Below are 23,897 nucleotides of genomic sequence, written 5' to 3'. Positions count from 1 at the left end.
CAATTAATCTAATTAATTAGTACAATTAAGTATAATCGAACTTCAGTTATACTTCGCAAATACCCGTACATCCCTATACAATATAATGCTGGAGATATAAAGGATATGTAACCTATGAGATGATAATAAAATCAAACGTCTATATTTGTACATGTGTGTATCTGTACATGATGTGTGTATGCTATAGCTGCGATTCGTTTGGTGCTACAAATGCTGCGAACCGTAGATTTCTTTATCCTGATTAATCAATCAAACGCTTCGAATGATTCGTAGCACTCAGTGGACCGCAGTCTACATCCTGCATCTGTAGATTTCTAGGACGCGGTTAAGACCTTGCACGTGCATTGTTCTGTTATTTCGTTTCTTTTTCTCTGTAATAAATTATTGCTGATGTTGTCACATATGTGAAATCATATACATGTGCCATAGTATACATTTCCTTTTAGATAATCATATATTATCTTTTTGTCGGATTTCTCTTCCCCCGCAGTATTTCGATAAATTGAGAGAGGAGATTTTGCAATTCGGATTTTTCGCGAAAGCCAAGAACGCGCGAAGTCATGACCGCGCCCTAATGCAATGGGGGGTCTTACCAAGGGGCTGGCCAATATAATTCCTATCCTGCTGAGCACCGCTGGAAGCCGCTGTAACATCACAGACACCAAACAAAGAGACTTACTCACCAACATTTCCACCAACCAAATTCTTACTAATCGTGTTTATAACAGAAATAGACAAATATGAAGAGAAAAAGAGAGTGTGAGAGAGGGGTAGAAGAGAAGCGAGAAAGAGAGGAAGAAGAAAAGGAGGAAAAAAGGTTGTGAAAAAGAAGGGAGGAAAAAGGAGAAAGAGGTAAGATAGAGGGAAGAAAGGAAAGAGAAAGCTGAGAGAGAGAGAGGAAGTCGAGGTCATAACCGATAGAAGAAAATGAACGAGTTTAATGACGGAGACATGCATATTGCAGCCCCTTTCGAAAATAATGAGCACTTTCGAAGGAATAGCGCGCTATTTATGCCAGTGGTGCTCAAACTTGCAGCATGCCGAGCTATCTGCTTAAGATATAGGTAAGTCTTCTTTCCCCTTTTTTAAGATAATTCTTTCAAACAGATGCCTTCGTGCATTAAATACAAAGTATTGGCGTATAACAATTATGTGATTGAACACGTGTTGTTGATATGATACATGTTAATTGTATATCAAATGTGTCTCGAGGACCGATTGATTATTAACGATAAAGATGCGGCATAATCCGCGCGATTCTTTCGCAGCTTACGAGGAGTATTGGTCGAAATTTGGCAAAAAAATACACTCACACTCTCTGGAAAAAAAAATACGAATAAAAACCTATATAGATTTAGAAATCTCGAGAAAGATGCAGAGAGAAGAAATTATATTTTGTGTTTATGCAAGGTCACGCCACAAAATTCTTGTGTGCAAAAAATATAAACGCGATAAAAGAACAAACGGTGTGTCAAACGAGTATCGAACATCACAGAAAATCTGTTTCTGAAAAGAACTTAGAATGCACAGAACTCAGAATGCATCATAGCATAAACGACTATTTTTCGTACAGATAATTTTATTGTAATTACTAATATAATCTTAAGAATAATGAATTTGGGGAATTCAACGGATTTCATCGTGTTCCCATTATCGCGATCTTCGATTGCAACTTGCGATGCGCAAGACAATACGAAAGACCAGCCGTATGATGAATAGGATTCCGATTTCTAATATGTATGTTTACCTGGCATTTATCCCATTCCATTCTCGAGATATAAAATTATTTTATCTCGCCGCAATATCTTCTTGCGAATTATACCTTCGATGAAATTAGAGAGATGATCGCGCGCGACTGTGTGGTTTCATAAGTTAAATTCAATATAATAAGTTTTTGTGGACTCTATAGAGTTTCAATTTACTTCTCTGGTGAAGAGAAGATTGTCTCCTTAACAAAATCATATTGATTATCCTTATTTAACATCAGTAATATCGTCGCCTCACCTATTTACGTGTCGCAAGACCACAACTTGTGGACATTAATTAATGTCAGGTGTCTTTTTAAGTCAATTTATGAGCGTAAACGCAAGGAATTTATATTTATTTCTGAAAAACAATGACGATTAATATTCAAGCTTAATTGTCGATATCAGCAAATAGAACGATTAATGATTCCTTTGCAAAATACAATTCAATTTGTTTACCTTGCAAGAAATAATGGCTCGTTATTAGGACCGGTTTAAAATAAAATATAATGCCATGATATATCTAGTTGTATATAATTAACTGTAATCATGTGTGTATGCGCGTGTAATTGGATAAATATAATTAGTCTGAAAAGTTTACACGAGAATCACATTTTCACAGATTATTTTAGTATAAATGACTTGGTAATTGGCTTTTAAACCGATCCCAAATGTTACATGTCAAAAAAAACAATTTATATCAATTTATGTCACAGTTAATTTGTATTAATTACGCGACAAAGGCAGTACGGCCCCATTCGAATTCGCATATCGCCGAATATCCGCGATGAAAGTGCGGTTTACGCGTCATGCGTCGGATAAAATTATCGAGAATACATCAATCAGCAAAGTACCTGGGTGACGGGATTCTCGCCCGGACGATAGACAACGTTGTGCATTGGCCGTTTGCGGCCGACGTAATTCACGCAGACGAACTCGAGAAGACTCGCGTAGATGAAGCACATGCACACGCCGTCCCACACGTTCATGGCAGTCAAGTTCGAAACGACGGGCAGCGTTCCCCGGAAGCCATTCGACGTGGTGAAAAAATTGAGCATCGTTGTTACACCTGAAGTATAATTGAAAACAGCGATTATTACTTTTCCATGTCAGAAGCTGTGCGTGCCCATTGTGATTCAAATGCAAAACATTTGAAGCTCAATCTGATCGTATGAGTTAGACACGAAATATATACTATAGAAAATCAGAACATTTTATATATTAGAAAAATTTGTGAAATAAGTTTCTTATTGACCTTCTCTAAAACAGATGTGTGGATGACATGTGATTAAATACAAAAATAAACGTATAAGAAATTTTTAAGTTAAGACATTTTCATAGAAATTATTTAACATTGTTTAAATAATAAAATTTTCGTTGAAATAACATTTCGAAGGCATATAGTTACTCGAGGATTGATGCAAAGTGCGTAAACTTGACATACGAGATCTGTTCAAAATATTTACCGAACCTATTTGTTTGCGCGCTAATTTGAAAGAATGTCAAGGCTGCACGTTGGTGTCACGTGAAAAAGGGATCTTTATTTTAAAAATAGACACCACGTGCAACGCTTTATCGCTTTATTTTTTATGTTTGTTCCGAGGTGTCGTGCAAAAAATGACCGATTTTCACGCGCGCACATGTGTTTGGGAGCTTTTCAGCAAGCGACACAAACGTCGTTCTATCTTTTTTTTTTTGGCAATGAATATAAAGACAAAACGACACTTGTGTCGATTTGTGTCGCTTGCGGGAAAGCTCCCTATGTGTGTCTGTGTAAACGTGTTTAAAGAGTCATGAAATTACATTTTACTATGTAGACTCACCAATCATCACTCGCGCCGGCACGGCATTCCATTCGAGCCAAAATGTGATGAAAGAGCTGGTTACTAGAATAATGCCCGGGATGAAAACCGTAGTGAAATAGAAGGAACGATCTCGCGTGAAGATCAGATCCACCTTCAAGCAGCTGTAATTACCTAAGTCAAGCATAATTACCTGAGTCAACCTCATTTTCCATGCTCGAGCAAGAATCAAATGGAGATTCGTACTTTCGGGGAGCAAGGAGAAAGTACTTTGATAGTACTTTGAAATTGATTCGAATAGAGACCATTAACGGATATTCAAATATTTATTACGGATTGTAACACTTAAATATTCTTATTTCTCATTCACTATTCATTAAGAATTAGTTTATAATTAATAATGCTTGTGAGTATTTCACACTTGAAACATTTATAAAAATGTATATTTACGTTTCTTTGTAACAAAAATACACATTGGAATAATTAAAAATGTGAAATAATGCTTAGTTTTTGTGTTAGGAGTGACATAGTTTGTTCAAAGATATAGCCTCCTCGGAAAAAAAAGATAAAAAAACATCACATACAATCATCTTGTCAATCATTGGCCATTAAACGTCCCATTCGCGAAAGCAGTTGAGGTATTTGTACAAAGTGCTAACATGTGGGCATTAAAAGAGGATTTATTAGAAGGTTCGCAGGCATGAAGGACACATCTACCATCAAGGAAACATTAAACTAAATCTTCTCTCGCAAATAACTCTACATTCAATATAACTTCTCACGTTGAACTTCTTGAACGTTAAACACAAGGAACATTTATTCAATAATTATATGATACGAACGATTCATGCCGGTGACATTCAATCATTATTCTTTATACTTTATTACTTTGAAGCTCCCGTCTCGTTAGGATTTCTCTTGGGGACTGATTTCAAGTAAAGTCCTTTTATTTTATTAGATATTTGATAGCAGATAAATAAAAAAATTAAGTGTAAAAGACACTGTGCAAATAAAAATATGATAAAAAGCGAAGCTTATATGTATACTAAATCATAACAATGTAAAATTGTTCGGTATAATTTATTTGGACACTATGTCAACTTTCCTCATTATGTTCAATTGCACTCCATAAACAACTACTCATAAATATGTGTTCATCAGTAGAATTTTTATAATCTTATAATTTTTATATAATTTTTACAATCCTTTATTCTACAATAGGTAATAACATTAAACAAATTTTTAAATATAGTTACATCATTAAATTAGTTATATATCTGTTGACTTTGTTTGAAAATCAAAAGACTTTAAATATCTTTCAAATATGATATTATGTTTTTGAAAAATTTGAAACAACATGAATAAACAAATATTTACGAGCAGTAGTGTAACAATAATTCTATAATGCTACAATATAAGCTTATTACAATAAATAAGCGTCGCTATATAAATAATATAAATACAAGGTAAACAAAATTGTAAAATAAAAATGTATTTTGCAATAGAAAAATCTCTCTGCAATATTTGTATTTAAATAACGTAATTAAATCAATACACGCTACGCTCAATATACGCATGGGGAAGATAAATTATTGCTTCAGCATTTGCAACGCTCTAGCTACGAAATTTGGCAACGCTCATTCTTACGGTCTCCAATTAAGTGGCAATTTTATCGCAATATTGCGCAAATCATATACTATATACGAAGCAAACATCGATTATCTACTTGGGATATCTTTTGGCATTTTGAATTTTGGTAAACTTGGTCTCCTGTCTCTCTCTCCCTCATTTATTCACCTTCGAATCGCTTTACGCGTTACACTCATACCGATGAGAGAGATAGATTTTTACCTTGCTCCTCAAATCTGCGCTGGCACAGCGAGCACTTAGAGTCTCCAAAATCATCGAACTCGTCCTCGTCAACCACGGTCTTTCCGTCAGCTGCAACAGAACAGCCCACGATCTTTTCCTTCCTATCTGTTCTCTGTCTTTTCTTTCCGTATTTATCCAGCTTCTGTGTGTCGAAAGGAGAAACAAATTTTCACAGAGCCGGGAAAGTAAGCTCTAAACTCTTAAGATCATAAGGAGAGTTTGATCTATTCATTGAACTAAGCTTATATATTTTTTCTCATTATCTATACATTTTACAAGTCACTTTTTGAAAAGCTATTTGCTTCATTTTGCATCGTCTTAATAAATTTGCGATAATTTTTTATTGTATGACGAATGATAATATACAGAATGATAAGGTATAATAAATTTAATAACAACGTTGAAGGATGTAGTTCAAATTAACATTAAAATAGAAATAGTAATTGTCTCAGGTAACACAAAGTTTATCAAAGTTTGAAGAGAATTGGAAAACTAGATAATTTTAAAATTAAAATCTATCCATATCGTATCAGATCATTAATTACTTGGTCCATTTGTAATCGTATTATTTTTGTCATAATGTAATTTCAGCTGTGTTTGTATGTTCAACTTTTCTTGTTAATTGTAAAAACAATATCATTGTTTTATTCTAAATAAATCAAGCATAACCTACTTTCCGCCATGGTTAACTCTTTTAGGGCGAATTAAAAAATAAGATCTTAGTTACTGGATTGATATTTAAGTATTTAATAACAATTTCCCATTTTTATGTTTATAAACACGCTTGTTGTATATATGCTATAATCAAATTAAAAATCTGTGCCATGTATGACAAATATGATAATATTGCAAGTTAACAAACTGATGTATTTCAATAAAAATTTACTTCTTTTGTCGCTTCTTTATTCTAAAAAAGATGATATTAGTTTTCCATAATTTTTTTAAATAATAGCAGCTTCTAAAATACTCCATTACGTTACAATTATGAAAAAATTGAAAGTTTAAATATTTTTCAGATTGTTGAGTGTAAATCTAATATTAAATAGAAAATATAATATAATAATACACAAATATAATATAACAAATTCCAAAAATGTCCATTTTTAACAATTCTTACATATTCTTATTTTTAATTGAGACTTAATATTTGATCAGGGAAATCATACTAGCCTTAATCTTCAGAATCAATTTTTTTTAGAATTAAAAATTTAAACAATTTGTTTAATTTTAAACAAAATAATTCTTTTCAGTCAGCAACATATAGTATGTCACAGTTTTACATTAATCTTGTTTCTGAAAATGATATCTATATATGAAAAAAATATATACATATATAACCAAACATGCTGCATAGTTTCGCGCATCAAAGTCGAAAACCTTTCGTCGCATTTGGACTAAGAAGCGATTTGAAATCATTAGCTTGCTAACAAAGTTAATATTTTCTCTACACATGTAAATCCTAATTTCTATGATAGCGGAAGCCATCGTTAACGAATAAAATTCTCTCTAGTACAACAAAATGTAATTCTATTTTTATTTGGCACAGTAAATAAATGCGAAATACGATGAGCTTCACAATTTCTTCAGATTTCTTCACAGTAATTGTCGATACCGCAAACGGATCGATTATAAGCGCGAGAAGGTAAAGGAGAGGGGATGCTCTTCAAGGACGCCCGATAAAGAGTTGTCGTGAGAAAGAAAGCCTCACCCCAAAAGCAAACCACGGCGTTTTAGTTGAAAAGCGAGACAGGATCCAAGGTTGCCAATATGCATTTTCTAGGATAATCTAGAAAATCTACTATCGTACACATGTGTGTACATTGTCAAAATAGGAATACTATGACATTACTAATAAATGGGGTAAGAGATGCAGTTATTTGATTACCGCTATGTCGCATGCACAAATGACTTCTATACATAATTATAATATGTATAGAATTATATATACATAACATGTATGGTATACATGTGTAATATATGTGTATACTATACAATATATATGTGCTGGTACATCATTTTGTGCGTAATATTTTAATTTTCAATTTTTTAATTCGTATTCTCAGCAAAAAGAAAAAGAGAGAGAAACAAATTTTATAAAGAAATGTACATATATAAAAAGATAGAACGTTTCCAAGTAAGGTATTAAATAGATGTATTATCTAAATATTAATTCATGGTGTATCTTTCCAAAATAAAAGCAATAGAGAATATTAATTTAACATTTAACACCACGTATAATTTGCATACATGTGTAAATTTTATATAAATATGTACATATACTCAATATGTATTTACTCCAATTTGGAATAAGAGAATGTACGATTACTTTAGGATAAGAAAGAAAGAATTCATATTGGAACAAAACTGTATATCTCCAAAAAATACTTTTTTAATTAAGAAAAAGTAAAGAAATATAAGCGCGATATTTACACCAGCTGCGCTTTAATCTCGCTCAAAATATTAAAAAATTAAGCGTGGCACATTCCTTAAACTGATATGAAAAGACAACATGGATTATGCTATTATATAATTTTCATACATGCAAACTTACCTTTTTTTTTTTTTTTTTTATTAAAGATAAATATCGCCAAATATCATAATTAATATTAATCATTAAAAAAAAGTGTAACTAAATTAGATAACAAAAATCGACAATAAAAGTAAAATTTAAATTTAACTTCAATTCAGTTTTCTGCCAAAGGATTGATTAAAATTATTATATTTGAATGATTGCACGATAACTTACACAATAAGAGATCACTATTTCTGTAATTTATAGACCTGGAGAGAAGATAAATGGACTTTTCTAAAAATTTAGTTTTTCGGTTACGACCATCAGTTTTATCGATTCGAGGAAAAAGCATCAGTAATAGAGACGACGCTGAGTTTTATTCCGGATGGAATAAATATTCAAAAGGTACAGCGACTAACAAGATGCATCGATCTGGTTACCAAGTGCAACGTTGCATTTATTGTTCTTGCAATGGAATGATGCAGAAAAGAAGTTTATTTGTATTTGGTAATATTTTAACGCGCGAGGAATACATGACCAATATTATATATTATATACATATATTTTGATTATATTACGAATATTTTTATATAAAAAGTTTTATAAATATTTTCATATATATAAAAATTGTGAAGTAAGTGATAAATTAAATAAAGAAGTAGAAAATAATATAACAAAAATAAAATTTTAATAATCTATAGATAACATAAAAACGTAAAAAAATGTTGCAGAGTGCGTTTAATATTTTTTTGTAATTCCTGAAAGGAATTGTTTGAGATGCGTACATCTCAGTCTTTTTCTCTAAATGGACTTAAAAAAAATATACAACCGATTGTCTTGCTCACCTCGCCAGCTCACTTTGATCGGACACGTGATTGTCTGATTTTTAATGAGATACGCATTCAGTGCCGTCAGGCTTGGGCTTGTTCGTAACGTACCCTCATCATTTTTCCACACATACGTAATCGCTGTCTGCTCATACGATACTGAAAAATAAAAGTGGAGATGATATTAACTTGAACAAAAAATGCGTGTTTAAGACAACGTAATTATTCTTTTATATCATTCATATCCGAGAGCTATTTTAATTACTCACTGCTCTCGATTGCGAATGAACACAATGGGTCGTCAAAAGGGAAGATATTAAGTCTACCCTGGCAGGATAGGATAAGATGACGCCTGTAAAATGATAACGAATTTATTTACGAAGAGAGTTTTCAGCTAATGAAGAAAAGGAAATTAAAAATGTGTCCAATATTGATTCAAGTTATTCAAGAAAGTCCATAAAGATGTTCCTTAAAACTTTCGCAATAATCTTATTAATTACTTTGTAAAAAAGTAGAATAATAATCTTTTCGAACATTTCATATTTTAAGAACATTTTTAGCTTGCGCATAAAAGGTCAGATTATATCGATGTTTTATGTACCGCATAAGATAGTTGACGGTGCCGTTGCGGTATATCCGCAGGGCGAAGTGAACAGGGATGATGGGATCTTTGAAATCTCCATGCATTATGAAATACGTATCCGGCAACCAGATATCGTTGTAATGGTGAATCGCATTTAAAAACTCATATTTGGATTTGTTGCTATAACGCAGTCGTGGATCGTACCACTGTTGCTGCAGTAAGAATTCCACCTCGTATTTCTGTGAAAGCAGAAAAACGATCGTAGCTCACATAATCTTGATTACATTTTAATGTATGATTTTATGATGCACGAAGAGAGAAATCATGGAATTGTCGCAGTTAGCTCGCAGACTTTTTCTTCCTAATTACAGATTTCTCACACATGTAAGTATAAAATACATTTTTACAAATACATATATAATTAAATTTACCAAAAAAGTCGAATTCCATATTTCTGATTTACGACTATTCTTTAATTCTTATCTCTTTAACATCATAGTTAAGCGTTGTATTATTTTTTCTATTAAGATATAAAGGGAAAATACATAATTATATTACCAGACTGGACTCGTCAGGAGAAGCTAAGCTCAACAGCAATACGCTCACGTTTACAGTCAATGTTCCTGAAACAACGAATAAGTTTAATTTTACCTGCTACATTCCAGATCGTCCGATCGATCACGTTGCAAAGTTGTTAACACCCATTTTTCTAAATTAATATAAGAGGTATTTTTGTAAGGCTACAACAATAACAGATTCTTCAACGCCTTTAATAAACAAAAGGAAACACGACCGGGCATTACGGCAAACATACAGCGATATCTTACAATCGACTCGTGCTATGAGGGCGAGGATTCTGTGTTTAGTAAATTATTCTATCACTTGTATAAATAGTCTGCTGCATGTATTTAACAGGCTTCGTATTTTTTATACACAGGAGAAAATCATTTAGAATAATTTGTACTTCCCGTATTAAACATTGTACCAAAGAGAATGCTAGTGTTGCAAATCATAGATCGATCGGTGCAAAATTTTTCTCATTGCATGGAAATCGTCTAGTGCGATTTCTATACAATTTTAAGTATGTAGAGTGCAATCTTCTATAAAGATATATTAGATTTCTCTATGTGCATGTATGTCTGTATTTGTTATATAAATCAACATAAGCTGAGATGCTGTTAAGGAATACGCTGAAAGCTTTCTTCGAGCCATGCTGTGCACATGCTGCTATTTTTTTGGAAAGAAGCTGAGGTCGTGATTAGGACTTGGATTGGCTTACGAACTTTGTCCTAAAATGATTATTGTACCTTTCTCTCTTCCTTTCTCTCTCTTTCTCACACACACACACACACATACACTCTCTCTCTCCCCCCTCTCCCTCTTTTTCTTTCTCACTTTGTCTTTTTCAGGATATATTAAGTTTTTCTCGATTTCAAACGCATTTACTCAAAACCTCGTAACGAGTGCACAAAGTTGCGCAATATGTATTGCAAAAAAATGAACAATACCATCTAATCATTAGTCATTGCCATCACCTATGGAAACAAATTGCGAACATTATATCTTGCTAGAAAATACGTGTATATGTAAATCTATCACTACCAAGAATGTCATAAAACTCACATAACATTTACTTTGATACTACGTTGTTACATGACAAATAATGTGATACTAGACAAACATGTTCCATTCCTCAATGGTGGAAAACTAGACAATGTATTTTAGGTAAGAGAAATGGGGTCATTCTACAATAAAACAGCGCGTACTCTGTTTGGAGACTATACATTTGTCTTTGGATACATCTGTCCCTGGATACAACATCCACATAAATGTCTCAATCTATCAAGAAGGACTAGAGTTCCAACCAGCGATCCGACTGTTATCACGTGTAAACACAGCAAATTAAGACCGATATGTTTACTGCGAAAAAAGTAGAGAGAATGGAGTTGCACCCCGGAAATGGGATGTGATCTCGCCAAAATTTGTGCTGATGGTCTTATTTTAGAATTTAAGTACTATCCTTTGTAAACGGAAAACCAATGAATCTTTAAATTGATAAATGTGATATTTCTGTATACTAAAGAGATATTTTTCAAAGTTTCACAATCTTTCGCTCTTTCATAATCTCACAACAATGTTTATATTATACGTTTATATCAATCACGTAATGCGCGCAATAAACTTAAAAAAAAAAAAGAAGAAAGAATATCGGCATGCATGTTAGTGATTCGTAAACACGCCGGTGTTCATTCAATTCTTCATAAGAATGTATGTATCATAATGAGAACATTAATAATTCGATGTATCGAGCATGAAAATCAAACCACCTTGATTGGAATGTACAACCAGCGATTGACAATCGAATTATCTTATATCGCGCTGTAATAATAGAATTTAATTTATGGCATTTGTGACTGATGGAAACAGATGGTATGTTGTATCGCAATAATGTTTATTTATCGGATCCGATTTCATGCCGGTTCTTATATTAATAAATATATATATATATGTTTGTCTCGTGATTAAAAACAAAATCGGATCCGTTTACAAAATCACGAAAATTTTTCACAAAGAATTAATTCGAAACCCAATATACGCTAATAAATATGCAACGCGAATATCTGAAAAGTTCAGTCGGGCATTATTGGAAAAATTATATCATATATGGAAGCGAAGGGGGAAATTAATCCGATGTGTATATCCAATCGATTTCTCCGTAAGAAAAGGTGTGTGAAATCGAATAATATTGTGAATAATATTTGAGAGCATTGTGATTAACAAAAATCGGTAAATCGGAGTGAAATTGGGAGATGTCGAATGAATGAAAAACGATTTAATGATTGTGCAGGTGAGGGGAAAAGTCCGCTGCCACAACTAAACATACACATCACAAGTCACAGTCCCACAAATACGAGCTCTTAGTACCAACGACGATTGCATCTCTCTTTTTCTTAATGAACGTTGGACAATTAAACATCAAGTTCGTTCATTCACATCATCATTCCTTGATCGTTCAACAATGTTACCATCAATGCTTTGTCCAATTCTCTTTGTGCATATATGTATGTAAGTATACATATACGTGTATGAAATTATTAAAGTGCTAAAATTGTGTGTAAAAGTTTAGATCGACGGTATAACGGATTGCCGATACAGTTAATGCATTTGGCAGTAATTAGACATTAATACTTCAACATTCACACATTCTTATACAAATTTCCGTTCTATTATATAATAAAAATCATTTTAATACAAATTAATTGTATTAAAATAGCTTTTATTCATAAAAATGCTGACGTTTTTAATAATATGGTAGATAGTATAAATATTATTAAATATTCTACAATTAAACCACCTAACAAGGGAACTATATAATGTGTTACCCTTTGATTTGACCGAATTTTTGAAAGTAGAGCATCGAAAAGAACAACACATATTTTGCTCTTAAGACACCAAAATTGGCCGGAACACATGGTTAAGACATTAGATTGTAGATTCAAATCCCAGTAATGACAAACTTTTGCATATTATTTTTATTTCGCTTATAAATTTCTTTAAAATCAATTTGTTGTGTTTTTCTAATTGAAGATGACACGAAAGATATATTTTTTATATAAGCGAAATAGAGAAATACAATGCAAAACAAAATGGAAAAAAGCATGTCATTACTGGAATTTGAATTTGAGATTTAGAATTTTACGTGTGTTTCAACTAATTTTATCGTTTAGCTTTTAAACTAATAAGTATCTACGACAAAATATATGTCGATATTTTTTCTATACCTGACCTGACCTACTGACAAAAATTTAATGAAATTAAGGGATAACGCATTATGTGGTACTCTTGCAAGTATAATCCAATAAAACATTAAAAATATATATTACATATTATGCGTCTCTTAAAGAGAATAAAATATTGTGATATGTATAATTTGTTAATGTAATTTATAATATCTTTTTTAAAGAATAAAATATAGTGACGTGTGTAATTTGTTAATACAATTATTATAATCTTTTATGTACAGTCGAATCTCCATATGTTTAACATTCATATTCTTCGCATTTTTAATCTCCGCATCCTTAACATCTTCTTTTGCTTTGCTCTTTTGCTTGCATGAATTAATTTGCATTTGCAATATGACTTGTAGCTGCATTATGAATATACTTTTTACATTTAAAAGGAACTGCGTATTAGATGTTAGAAAGAAAAAAAAGAAAAGATGAAACGTAGAAGAGTTCAACTACAAAAAACAAACTATATATGTATATCCATTACATCGTCTGTGTAATAATATTTTCGTTTCGCGGATATGCTATTGGCATTTGAATTGGAAATTGAGCGGAAGTATTAAAAACAGAGAGGTTGTTTGATCTTCGTATATCAAGAGAGAGTACGGAAATTCGACTGTATATTATATCAAGACATGTGTATATACTGCCTGACCGACTTGTAAACCTTCGCGCAGAAGATCGATACACGTCCTATTCAGTACTTAACTCGATCAATTGTATCAACTATCAATCAATAATTTAATTATTAATCAATAGTCTATCGATAAAATCGTGATAATGTTAGTGATCACATACTTAAATGTTTTAATTATTTTTAATTAGCAGACAACCTTTTTAATTATATCTCACCAAAATGGATTATAGAATTCCTATTAAATTAGAAAGTTAAATTAAAATTTAACAATTAAAAAGTGATTTTAAAAATTAAAATACAAAATATATTATTTTAGAAGTATCATTTTTTCCCTTAAATGGTCTAGTTTTCAAACTGTTAACATTGCATGCAATTGTTAGCAAATTCGATTTGCATGATTTGCAATTTTCACGAATGTATTTATAAACATTATTTTATTTGTTTATAAATATGCAAACAGAAAAATACATATTAACGCAGGAATATTCGTTTGTCTTAAAACAAATTAATTTCTTATAGTTACTTCTAACTAATAAGTTATACTTTGTATATATATGTTTAACAATAGATTGTAAATCTTTTAATCTCTATTACAAAGTGGTACGACAAGTGGTTAAATTGAAGAAATCGAGCCGATACTGAATAAGTCGAGCAGATTAATTTAAGTGGATTAATATCACGATAACGTTGGATAATCTTCTCTACAGATGATATTGTGTAGTAACAAGAAATAAATGTTAAAGGACGGACCGCGAAGGTGAGTGCGGAGGTTTTGGTGCGACGTGTAGTGGTTATTGTTCTGGTTCTTGTTCTGGTTCTTGGAGTCGATAGAGGAGATCGACGACTGGTTTGTCAAGCCGGTAGTGTCACCAGGCCATCTCATTCCGCAGCAGAAATCAGCATCTGTAACACCCAATAGCCCTTGCGCACGTCGTCTTATCCTCACTTTGTGTGCATTCTTCGTCTATTCCATTTCAATATACGGCTTCAAAAAAACTGCTTAAGCATATCCAATATATGTCCTCTGTGTTTTATTGTTTTTCGCTTATGCCTAGATCTCGATCTATATACGGCTTACATTTCCGATAATTATTCAACGAAGAAGAGAGTTATAGCTCATTGAACTAAGTCACATATATTTTTACTCCATTTCTTCTGTTTATTATTAATTAACATATCGTGATACATTTAACTAATATGTCGATACAATCGTGTGATATTGTTTATGGGAAACAGTGTTCTTAGAAGAATGATGAGAAATTGTGTAAGTTTTTCAGTGTATGTTTTTATGACACCAAACAACCCTTGCCCACATCCCATCTTTTCTTAAAAAGCCCGATTTTTCACAATCATAAAACAAATTAATGTCGTGTAATTTTCCTTTATTCAATTTTTGTGCGTATTAACGAGGACAACGAGGTATTTATTATTAGTGAAATATAGGGTGTTCGTTATGTCGTTTGCAATTTTAGAAACTCCTAATAATCTGAGAAAAGAGAGAGATTGAAAACTGTAACTTATATATACGATAAATAGCGAAAATTTTTTTTTCTCCGTAAAAAGGCCATTTCATGTACTTAAAGTAAAATCGTATAATTTTTTCTTTATAGCATATCAAGAGACAAATTCAACAACTACAGGAATTTTTATGAAGAAGAAAAATTTTTTTATTTCTTTTATTGTGTAAGTTATAGATTTCATAAAATAGATATAATTTTGTCTGTAACTTTTTTTATTATCGGAAGTGCCTTTAAAAATGTATAACGTGTCATTATAACACATTACTCTATTGGTATCATACAGAATTCAGCGGATTGAGGACATCTCGCGAAAGAATCAGTAATCTATGTTATCGCATGACATGTATGAAGCCGTTTCATGATGAAGTCTGAATAATGCAATCTTATAGCTGGAGCTCCCTGTTTCTTGGATATATTCGGTTTTCTTTCAATTGACAATTTGGTTTATGCACTTGTATTGTGATACTTTTGTCACATTTAGACTTGATTGTCTGTAAATTACAATATACAATTTGCAGTACGTATAAATTATATATCTTTTTTGAAAAGTAATTGTGCATTTTCTTTACATCAACTAGTTTATCTCATTTTTCTGTGCATAAAAAAATTAAGTTACGGTTATAAAAACATTAATAATTTATGAAGTTTTTTTAAGTCATACATTTACCATGGCAAAATTTTATTAAAATCAGAATTTGCGAGATTTGTTTGTTATAGTTAATTTAATATTATTATTAATTCGGTATTACATGATGAACATGATTGAGCAATGATTAATAAAAATTAAATTAAAGTGGAATGTGTTAGATAAGATTAAGTCAGATATTAAAAATTTAATTTCTAATTTACAGTATAATTTTAATGACAGGCATATTTCTATACAAAAATTTCATATTTTTGTCACAGATCTGACAGTGTTATAATTCATAAACTAAACATTTTGGAACTAAGTATTTTGGAATTATTTTTTGTTTCAAAAAATATAATTAAAGATTACTGTTGAAGTAGTCGCCAAAATTATCGGAATTATATCCAGAGAAGCATTTTTGTTATATCACTGTATTTAAATATAGACTACATAGTTCTATATATAAATACCTAAAATTAATTCGTTTATGACTGCAAATAGTCTATCATAATTAACTCACTTAATTATCGAAGTATTATTAGTGTCTGATTAATGGTCTATATTATAATATAGGATATATTATGATGGATGGACAGATTATTAGACTCTTCGTATAATGTAATGGCAGTATTAAATGCACGTGTCAGTCCTGGCGTTAATAACTAGGTGCACCATTTCCATATATGTAAATGCGGTTGTTACTCAGCCATGGCTGTAATCAACCATGTCTATGATATGTCCATGTGTCGTTAATAGCATTCCGACCCTACAGAACATTATAAATATACCATTTGACGTACCTCCAATCTTACTCAAACATATTCCAGTGTTATAGGTCTGCATTAATATAGATCAAGATGCATTTTGAGCTCAATTTTCTTTAAGTTCGAATCAACTTAAAATGGATGAGAGAATCGTTCCGAGACTAGCATATCTAAATATCGAAAAACTTTTTCCTCCGCGAACGTGGAATTCGAATGGGAATAGGGAGGTGATGAATTGTTCGCTCGAATTGCGCCTTGCTCTCTTACAATTTTTATCACGCGTCCTATCTTTTCTTCCTCTTTTATTTCCGTTTTTTAAAATCTTTTTCGCACTTCCCTTACGTCATATTTTTAAGAATACGTCGATTTACAAGAAGTACTCTTACGACGAGGGGTGAGCAGTGAGCTGTGGTTGTGTGGTGCTGTGTGGTGGTAGCGGTGCCGGTGATGTTCGAGGTGCTCTGGATGGTCGAGGGTCATTTGGATACAGAGGTGAGGGGTGTAGTTGCCTTGATTTTGGCAGTGGGATGGGAGCCTCAGTGTACCTTGGACCGGCGGCAGAAGCCGCTTGTCGTAACGGTTCGCTAGCAGCAGGGTGTCCAGAATCTCCTTGTCCGATTTTCCCTCCTCGAAGCTGCAACACAATGCATTGTAGGTATACCCGGTAGGTACCTGGCGAGTTTACGGTAGTTTTTCTGTAAACTTCCAGTAGATAATCTTCTCTGTCTCGATATACCTCGAAAATCGTTTCGCTCGATCACGGCGAAACAGAAAGAATATATTGCAGTATAATATTTTACGAAAATTAATATTGTTGGTTGTTTCAAAATCATTAAAGAAGGCGTGGGACAACCTCACGGGATTAAAAGCATCATTCATCTTGAAGTGATCGATGCTAACGCTGTTAAAGTTTACTCTTCTAGATACAACGTATTCATTTGTATTCATTTGAAACATATGTACATGTAGAAATCTACTAATTCAATAAAAATTCAGCTTTCTAAAGCACTATACAAAACTGTATCTAATTTCACCCACATTACGATATAACGGATATAAGATGCTACCAAAGAACTTTACCATTGGTCTACTTGTGCTAATACATTCAATGCAATAGTACAATCGAAACATTCGTGATATCGATATACATGATTCCCTTTCTATCACCAGTTAATGACGTCAGTAAAAAACATACTGATAATTCTATTTTCGATCCATAAAATCCTAGATTACATGTTTCTACATGCAGAGAAATCCTATCAAAATCGTAATTTCCATCTCGCTCTCTTCGACTAAAATGCACAATAGAGTAACATGATTGTCAAGTAATCAGTTATAGATATTTATGAAAGCGCTTTAGACTAGGAAGGGGGAAGTATACTTGGACCACATCGACACAATATGCGATTATGTTATGTATCGCGTAGCCGATCGATAACTATTAGCCGCACAACTGAAGGGTTTGAATTAATATTACACTAAATTAAATGGGACGATTTTTACGATAGAAGAATCTTAAAAGTGATAAATTGTATTTCCTTCAAATTTGTATTGTATACATATACAAGAATAAGATTATTTTCACGAAAATACCTATTTATTATCCGCAATTTCGGGCAACTTGAATTTATTCGGGCGTCTGTCAATCATTGCCAGTTATACTATCTTCCTCCCTCTCTAATGAGCGGAACATGGATGTTCTACGACAATACAATTGGATTTAGCTTCTCGACACATCATCGCTCTCTCCCATAATAATACACGTATTGTTTTCTTCCTCAAACCTCTCCGGGTCATAAAATAACGTATCGCGATAGTAGGATGATCGAGAAGCTAAGAAACAACTCGTATATGTATATGGCGATTATCTTGTTGTGTGCTATACGTACATGTCTTCGGCACGAGCGAGGGTGACGAAAGTAAAGGCAAGTGTGAGGATACAAAGGGAGGTGAAGATGAGGGAACTCGCGAAAGAGGTGAGAGACAGCGAGAGGATGGACGAGAGGCGGCCGCCACCACCCGCACACCGCCCTAGCGCCACCCAACCCATTCTATGTCATCTGAAACAGAAAAAATAGTATCTTAACATTAAAAGATATCTTAATTGATAATATAAGTTTATTTGAATTTATGTTTCCTCCTTTCTTTTTTTTTTTACAAAAATAAAATTTTTGATAAAGCTCTTATTGGCCAAAACTGAAAAATAATACCATCTTTATTTTTGGCCGTACAATATTACTATTTCGCGCTGTTTGCTTAAAAGAAATTTCTCAGAATAGGCTAGCTTTTTAGGCATCTCATAATGTCTCGTTAAAACTGCATGTTTTTAGTTTGTAATATTATTAATATAATACCGCGATATAATACCAATGCTCTCTAGTTCCAGTTTTCAAATACAACTTTGTTGATGAAATTTAATTTTTAATGTTCAATTAATCTTAAAATAATAACAACTTATTCGCTTCATAACAAACCAATTAAATATCTTCTAATCTCAAAATCCTAAAAAACATTTTTGTGCATTTTCAGTTTAATTAAAACTCTTCTTCCTATAACCAGTGATTAATAACGGAACTCGCATTTAACTACGGTTAGCAGAGAGCAACGTTTAATTGCGTTCTCATACATGAGATAATGTTTGCGCGCATTTGCTTGGCATTTCAATTTACAATGGTCTGCTTATTTGTGGTAAATTAATGTGTAATATGTCATGGCATAATTTAATGTCGTCCTGAGAATGCCTTTTCAACGTACTTCTTTCAATCTCAGTTTATACTTAGAATATTTTTCATATGCGGTAAATTAGTGTATTAACGAGTTAAAAAATAATTTATACATATATAACATTGTTAGCTATATTATACTTAATATGTACGTGATGCTACAGACAATATATTATTAAATTTAGATATATTAATAAAAATTTGAAAATATAATTTGTTGTTTTGTAGATTATTTCAACGGGCCAAATTAATTATAATATAGTTTTCGTGGATTCGTATTAGAAAAACTTTAGCTTAAAGAGATTGCTGTACCAATCTATTTAGGAATGAAATTCATGTGTCAATATTGATGATGTTGTTTGAGCTACACGATGCAGTTATGCACAACTATCACGTTCTCAAGTTAGTGTTTGTGTAACAACTGTATTTGAATTTAAACCATACTGTTTACACGAAACATGATGCATATACATGATTTATATGTAAATACCATAGACACTTTTGCAAGATATAAATTACATGAAAATCTAGTTACATATATTTTCTCATGTGACAAAAATAGAATTTTTTATGCTCCTTCATTTATATATAAAAATTACACATAATATATACATATACATAAATATACTTATGCATTATAATTATAATATATAAATATAAATAATAAAAAAAGCGCTTATATAAATAAGACCGTCACAAAGATCAATAACACTTCGATTAAGTCAAAGCGAATTCTGCCACATTAAAATCTACTTTTCTATTTTTCATTATAAATAAGATTGTAATGTAGGAAAGGATAGAGAGCCGCCAACTCGGTATCATTCAGCTATAGATGTTGACACAGCGAAAAAAAAACGCGGTCTAGCACGCGGCTATAAGAAAATTATAACCAACGGCCGATTGTGCGTGTGCTGTAATAATCGTACTTGTGTACGTGCCATCCCGAAACTGAAGTGACACACTTAAGAGTATGTGTGAAATTGTTAAATATTGAAGCGACCGATGAAGGGGCGTTATTCAGAGAGTCAAGTGTGCAGTCAAGGATGTAATTGTGATATCGTCCATTCAGATTTACTGTACCTTACAACGCATTAAAATTTATACGGACTCTCGCATGTCGATAATACGTAATATCTAATCTATAATATTGTAGTCAGATTCGAAATGACAGTAATAATAAAGATTGATGAAGACATATGAGTAATAGTTTTAAATAACGTCTATAAATAATATATAAATGCTCAGGAGGTATATAATAATTATTTTTGTCAAATAAGTAAATAATAGAGATTGTAATATATTGCTGCTCATGTCAATCATCTTATATATATACGCATTATCAATAAAGTTTAAAAAGTTTTTTTTTTTAATTAAAACAAGTTACAAATTTTACTGAAGCAACTAATTTCGAATAAACTTTCTCGACTATATCTGGCAAATTATTTGCCAGATATAGTCAAGAAAGTTTATTCATTATTGTATTTTATTCACTGGCGAAGAAAATCTCCTATTTGTTAACTAATTTTGACAAAAGTTAAAATCTATTTTTAATGTAGAACTGTGAAACTATTAAATACCTTTCCCCAGTGTAAACATAATTTAATTTTACTTTTTATATTCAAGATTTTTTATTTCCGAAAGCATTAAAGAATGTTTCATATAAAATGTTACAGATCTAGAAAAAATATGACATGCACACAATGCATTAATAAGATGTATGTACAATTTCTATAAAATGCATTTTTATGAAATATATTAGCATTATTTTATTTAATATTTTTCAAATAAAATTATATATAATTTTTTATCGACATTTTTTTCACAGAATTCGATTCGCTAGTCGCTCTGCACATAAAAATATTAAGATCAAAATCTTAAGATAAAAATCATAAAAAAATTAATAGTGTATGAAACGCTTCATATTTTATTCCGAAATATTTAGATATATACCCAAAATTCTTCAAATTTTAATTTCAGGGTATAATGTACTCTGATTCAATAATCTTAAAACCACAGAAAAAAAGAATGCAAGGAAATGCACATTTTACAAATAGATAGAATATTTTCATCCCTCTATACATATCGAACAAATTCCTGCGCCGCGTCGGTTAGAAGCGTTATAACAGTGACACATTGACATCATTGTACAAGAGAAAAGTAAAGGGAACATCGTGAGCAGTGGAGTGGGCAGTGGCAGTCAGACCGGCGGGCGTCCACGCTGGTATAAACGCTACCAGCGTACAGCTGATGCCATCCGATCAATACGGAGCGTTGCGGCATGGAACATTATAGAGAGTACGTCACATGGCTTAACCTGTTCCATTCTGAGAGTCCGTAAGCGATTCGTTTCCACGCTTCCCACATGCTTTACATTTTGCGTGGCCTCACAAATCTCAGCCCGTGTCCTGTTTTTGCCTATATCAACCGGCCCTCCGTCGTCCGAATAAATACATAAGCATGCGCGCGCGATACACACACACACACACACACACACACACAACGCGTACGCACGCGTGCTCTCAAAGATTGTTAAGATTGTTAAGATTGGGACATTTTTTAAATGTCTTTATAAGTTTCTTCAATATTGGTACTATAAAATTAATTAATATAAAGCTGTAGCGCTAACAATAAAGATACTTTGTGCTTTTCCTCGAACTATATTATATAAAGACTCTTTATTCTTCTAACTTATTATTTGGCAATGAGAAAACTTGATTAGTCTACTAATCTCGCCAGAGAAGCACTTGACCGTTTAGTTGTCGAGCAATGATCGCGGGGGTTCTGCGCGAATGAAAGGAATTGAATTCAACTGTTTAATCACATCGTAGCACGAGGTACATTAGCAATGAGGAATCACGCGAACGCGAAAGGACGAGCGAAGTAAGAAATAGGTGAGGGGCAAGGTTGTGCGCGGTTGATGCGGTATAAACTTAGAAAGGAAATGAAAATCGACGAAAACGATGTTAGTAGAACAAGTAAAAGATGTTAAAGACAAGTAATTGTGAAAGAAAACACGATTTTAAATGGTAGAATATGCATAAATGTAAATTGAAGATCTTGTTAAACTGAAAAGGAAACCTCGGTTGCACAGAAAGCTTCAATCTTTTTCGAAAATTTAAAATGTTATCATTTAAAGCATTTCTTGAAAAATGACCTTTAAATGTTTTGCATTTTTAAAGGAAAATCTTTTAAAGCGATAAACATGCTGTGATAATAAATAGCAATAAAAATAAAAGTTGACGTTATTATTATTCAAAGAAAGTCATATGTCTCTGCATAAAATAAAATTTATACGCTTTATGATAGTGCACTATTATTTTAATGTATAACGTAAATATACCTTAACGTGAGATATGTAGCTGGTCGCAATGGACGAGGCAGGCTTTTGCTATTCGTTGTGTAGGTCTGTCTCTTCAACTTTTACAAGCACTCATCCTCGCGCACGGCCCTCTTCATCCATTTTTATGAATGGAAAGCTCTTCAGCGTTTCATTGTCATCTCAGCATAGACAAATTATTGTCACCATCTAAAAAACAGTAAGTAATGCCGTCAGTTACGATACAATCTTTATAGGATAACAATCGTGGATGGGGAAAACTTTTTGCGGCCGAAGAGCATCATAATCGTGTTCTTCAAATCCTCGCTGTGATAAGAATTATAAATACGCACCAATATTTTAATTAGCATAATTATATGAGAATAAAAATAATAAAGAGAGAGAGAGAAGGGGGAGGGAGGGGGAAAGAGAATTATATATATTTTTAATTACTAAAGTATTTAATATAACAATTAATAAAAGAGGCATAGTATAATTTTTGTGCAAGTGATATACTATAACTTTATAAGTAATTTTAATTAAGAATTAAAAAATAAAATATATTAATTTAATTCATTTTTGATTTCTCGACAGCACATATATTGTATGTAAAGGTTGTTTCAAAATAAATCCATAGTCATGTTCACTGCGAACTAATTTATAATCAGGGATCACATAGATACAAGATTCGCATTGCGACCATATAAGCTGATAATGAGCCACGAAAAGTATTAATATGAGACCAAGATCAAGGAACGCTCGGGGATGTAACAATGAACCTTAACCTTGTAACTCTGTTCAAGAAATGCCGTAATCTCTAATTTGCTCTTATGTTTTCTTGAAAAATTTTTTCTCTAAAAAATATTGAAGAGATGAGAATTACGCAAATTGCATTCATCGTTCCACATACTTTCATAAAAGTTAAATTTAATTAGCGTTTAACTATGAATTATGTATGAAATTATTGTCTAGATCTTTTTGTTAGTGATTAGCTGACTTTGTAGTGCGTAAACGCTTTTTAAGTAAAATCTAATAAGATTTCGTTGATCAAATATAAGTTAAAATTAAAAAAGCGCTATTATTAATTTACTGTGCTATACTGGTTATGGCAGATTAAAAAAACTTTTATTAAATAACATAATTTCTTTGTTCATTAACCAACTTTTAAATCAACTGCTAA

At 32.0% G+C, this 23,897-nt stretch overlaps 1 protein-coding gene across 8 annotated transcripts in view; it reads right to left on the bottom strand.

The window, feature by feature from the left end:
- Phcl-1 (pH-sensitive chloride channel 1) overlaps positions 1-23,897 on the bottom strand; it is a 64,393-nt gene that overhangs the window by 15,506 nt on the left and 24,990 nt on the right. For 2 of the 8 annotated variants that reach the window (XM_071707575.1, XM_071707571.1), the window contains exons 2-11: positions 22,742-22,927; positions 18,568-18,738; positions 17,224-17,312; positions 14,517-14,669; positions 9,900-9,964; positions 9,360-9,580; positions 9,028-9,110; positions 8,777-8,917; positions 3,569-3,721; positions 2,600-2,814 (exon numbers count right to left, since the gene is read on the bottom strand). In XM_071707575.1, coding sequence (XP_071563676.1) covers positions 2,600-2,814; positions 3,569-3,721; positions 8,777-8,917; positions 9,028-9,110; positions 9,360-9,580; positions 9,900-9,964; positions 14,517-14,669; positions 17,224-17,312; positions 18,568-18,728 — 1,281 coding nt within the window. In that variant the 5' untranslated portion in view covers positions 18,729-18,738; positions 22,742-22,927. Of the gene's footprint in view, positions 1-593; positions 645-2,599; positions 2,815-3,568; positions 3,722-5,398; positions 5,489-8,776; positions 8,918-9,027; positions 9,111-9,359; positions 9,581-9,899; positions 9,965-14,516; positions 14,670-17,064; positions 17,313-18,567; positions 18,739-22,741; positions 22,928-23,897 lie in introns of all 8 variants that reach the window. The other 6 variants (XM_071707567.1, XM_071707569.1, XM_071707570.1 and 3 more) reach the window with 6 other exon arrangements.

This window comes from Temnothorax nylanderi, unplaced genomic scaffold, assembly GCF_030848795.1.
Source record: "Temnothorax nylanderi isolate EJ_2023f unplaced genomic scaffold, tnyl_v1.0 TNYL_tig0059_pilon, whole genome shotgun sequence".
Classification (NCBI taxonomy): domain Eukaryota; kingdom Metazoa; phylum Arthropoda; class Insecta; order Hymenoptera; family Formicidae; genus Temnothorax; species Temnothorax nylanderi.
This window is presented reverse-complemented; position numbering and strand designations above follow the sequence as displayed.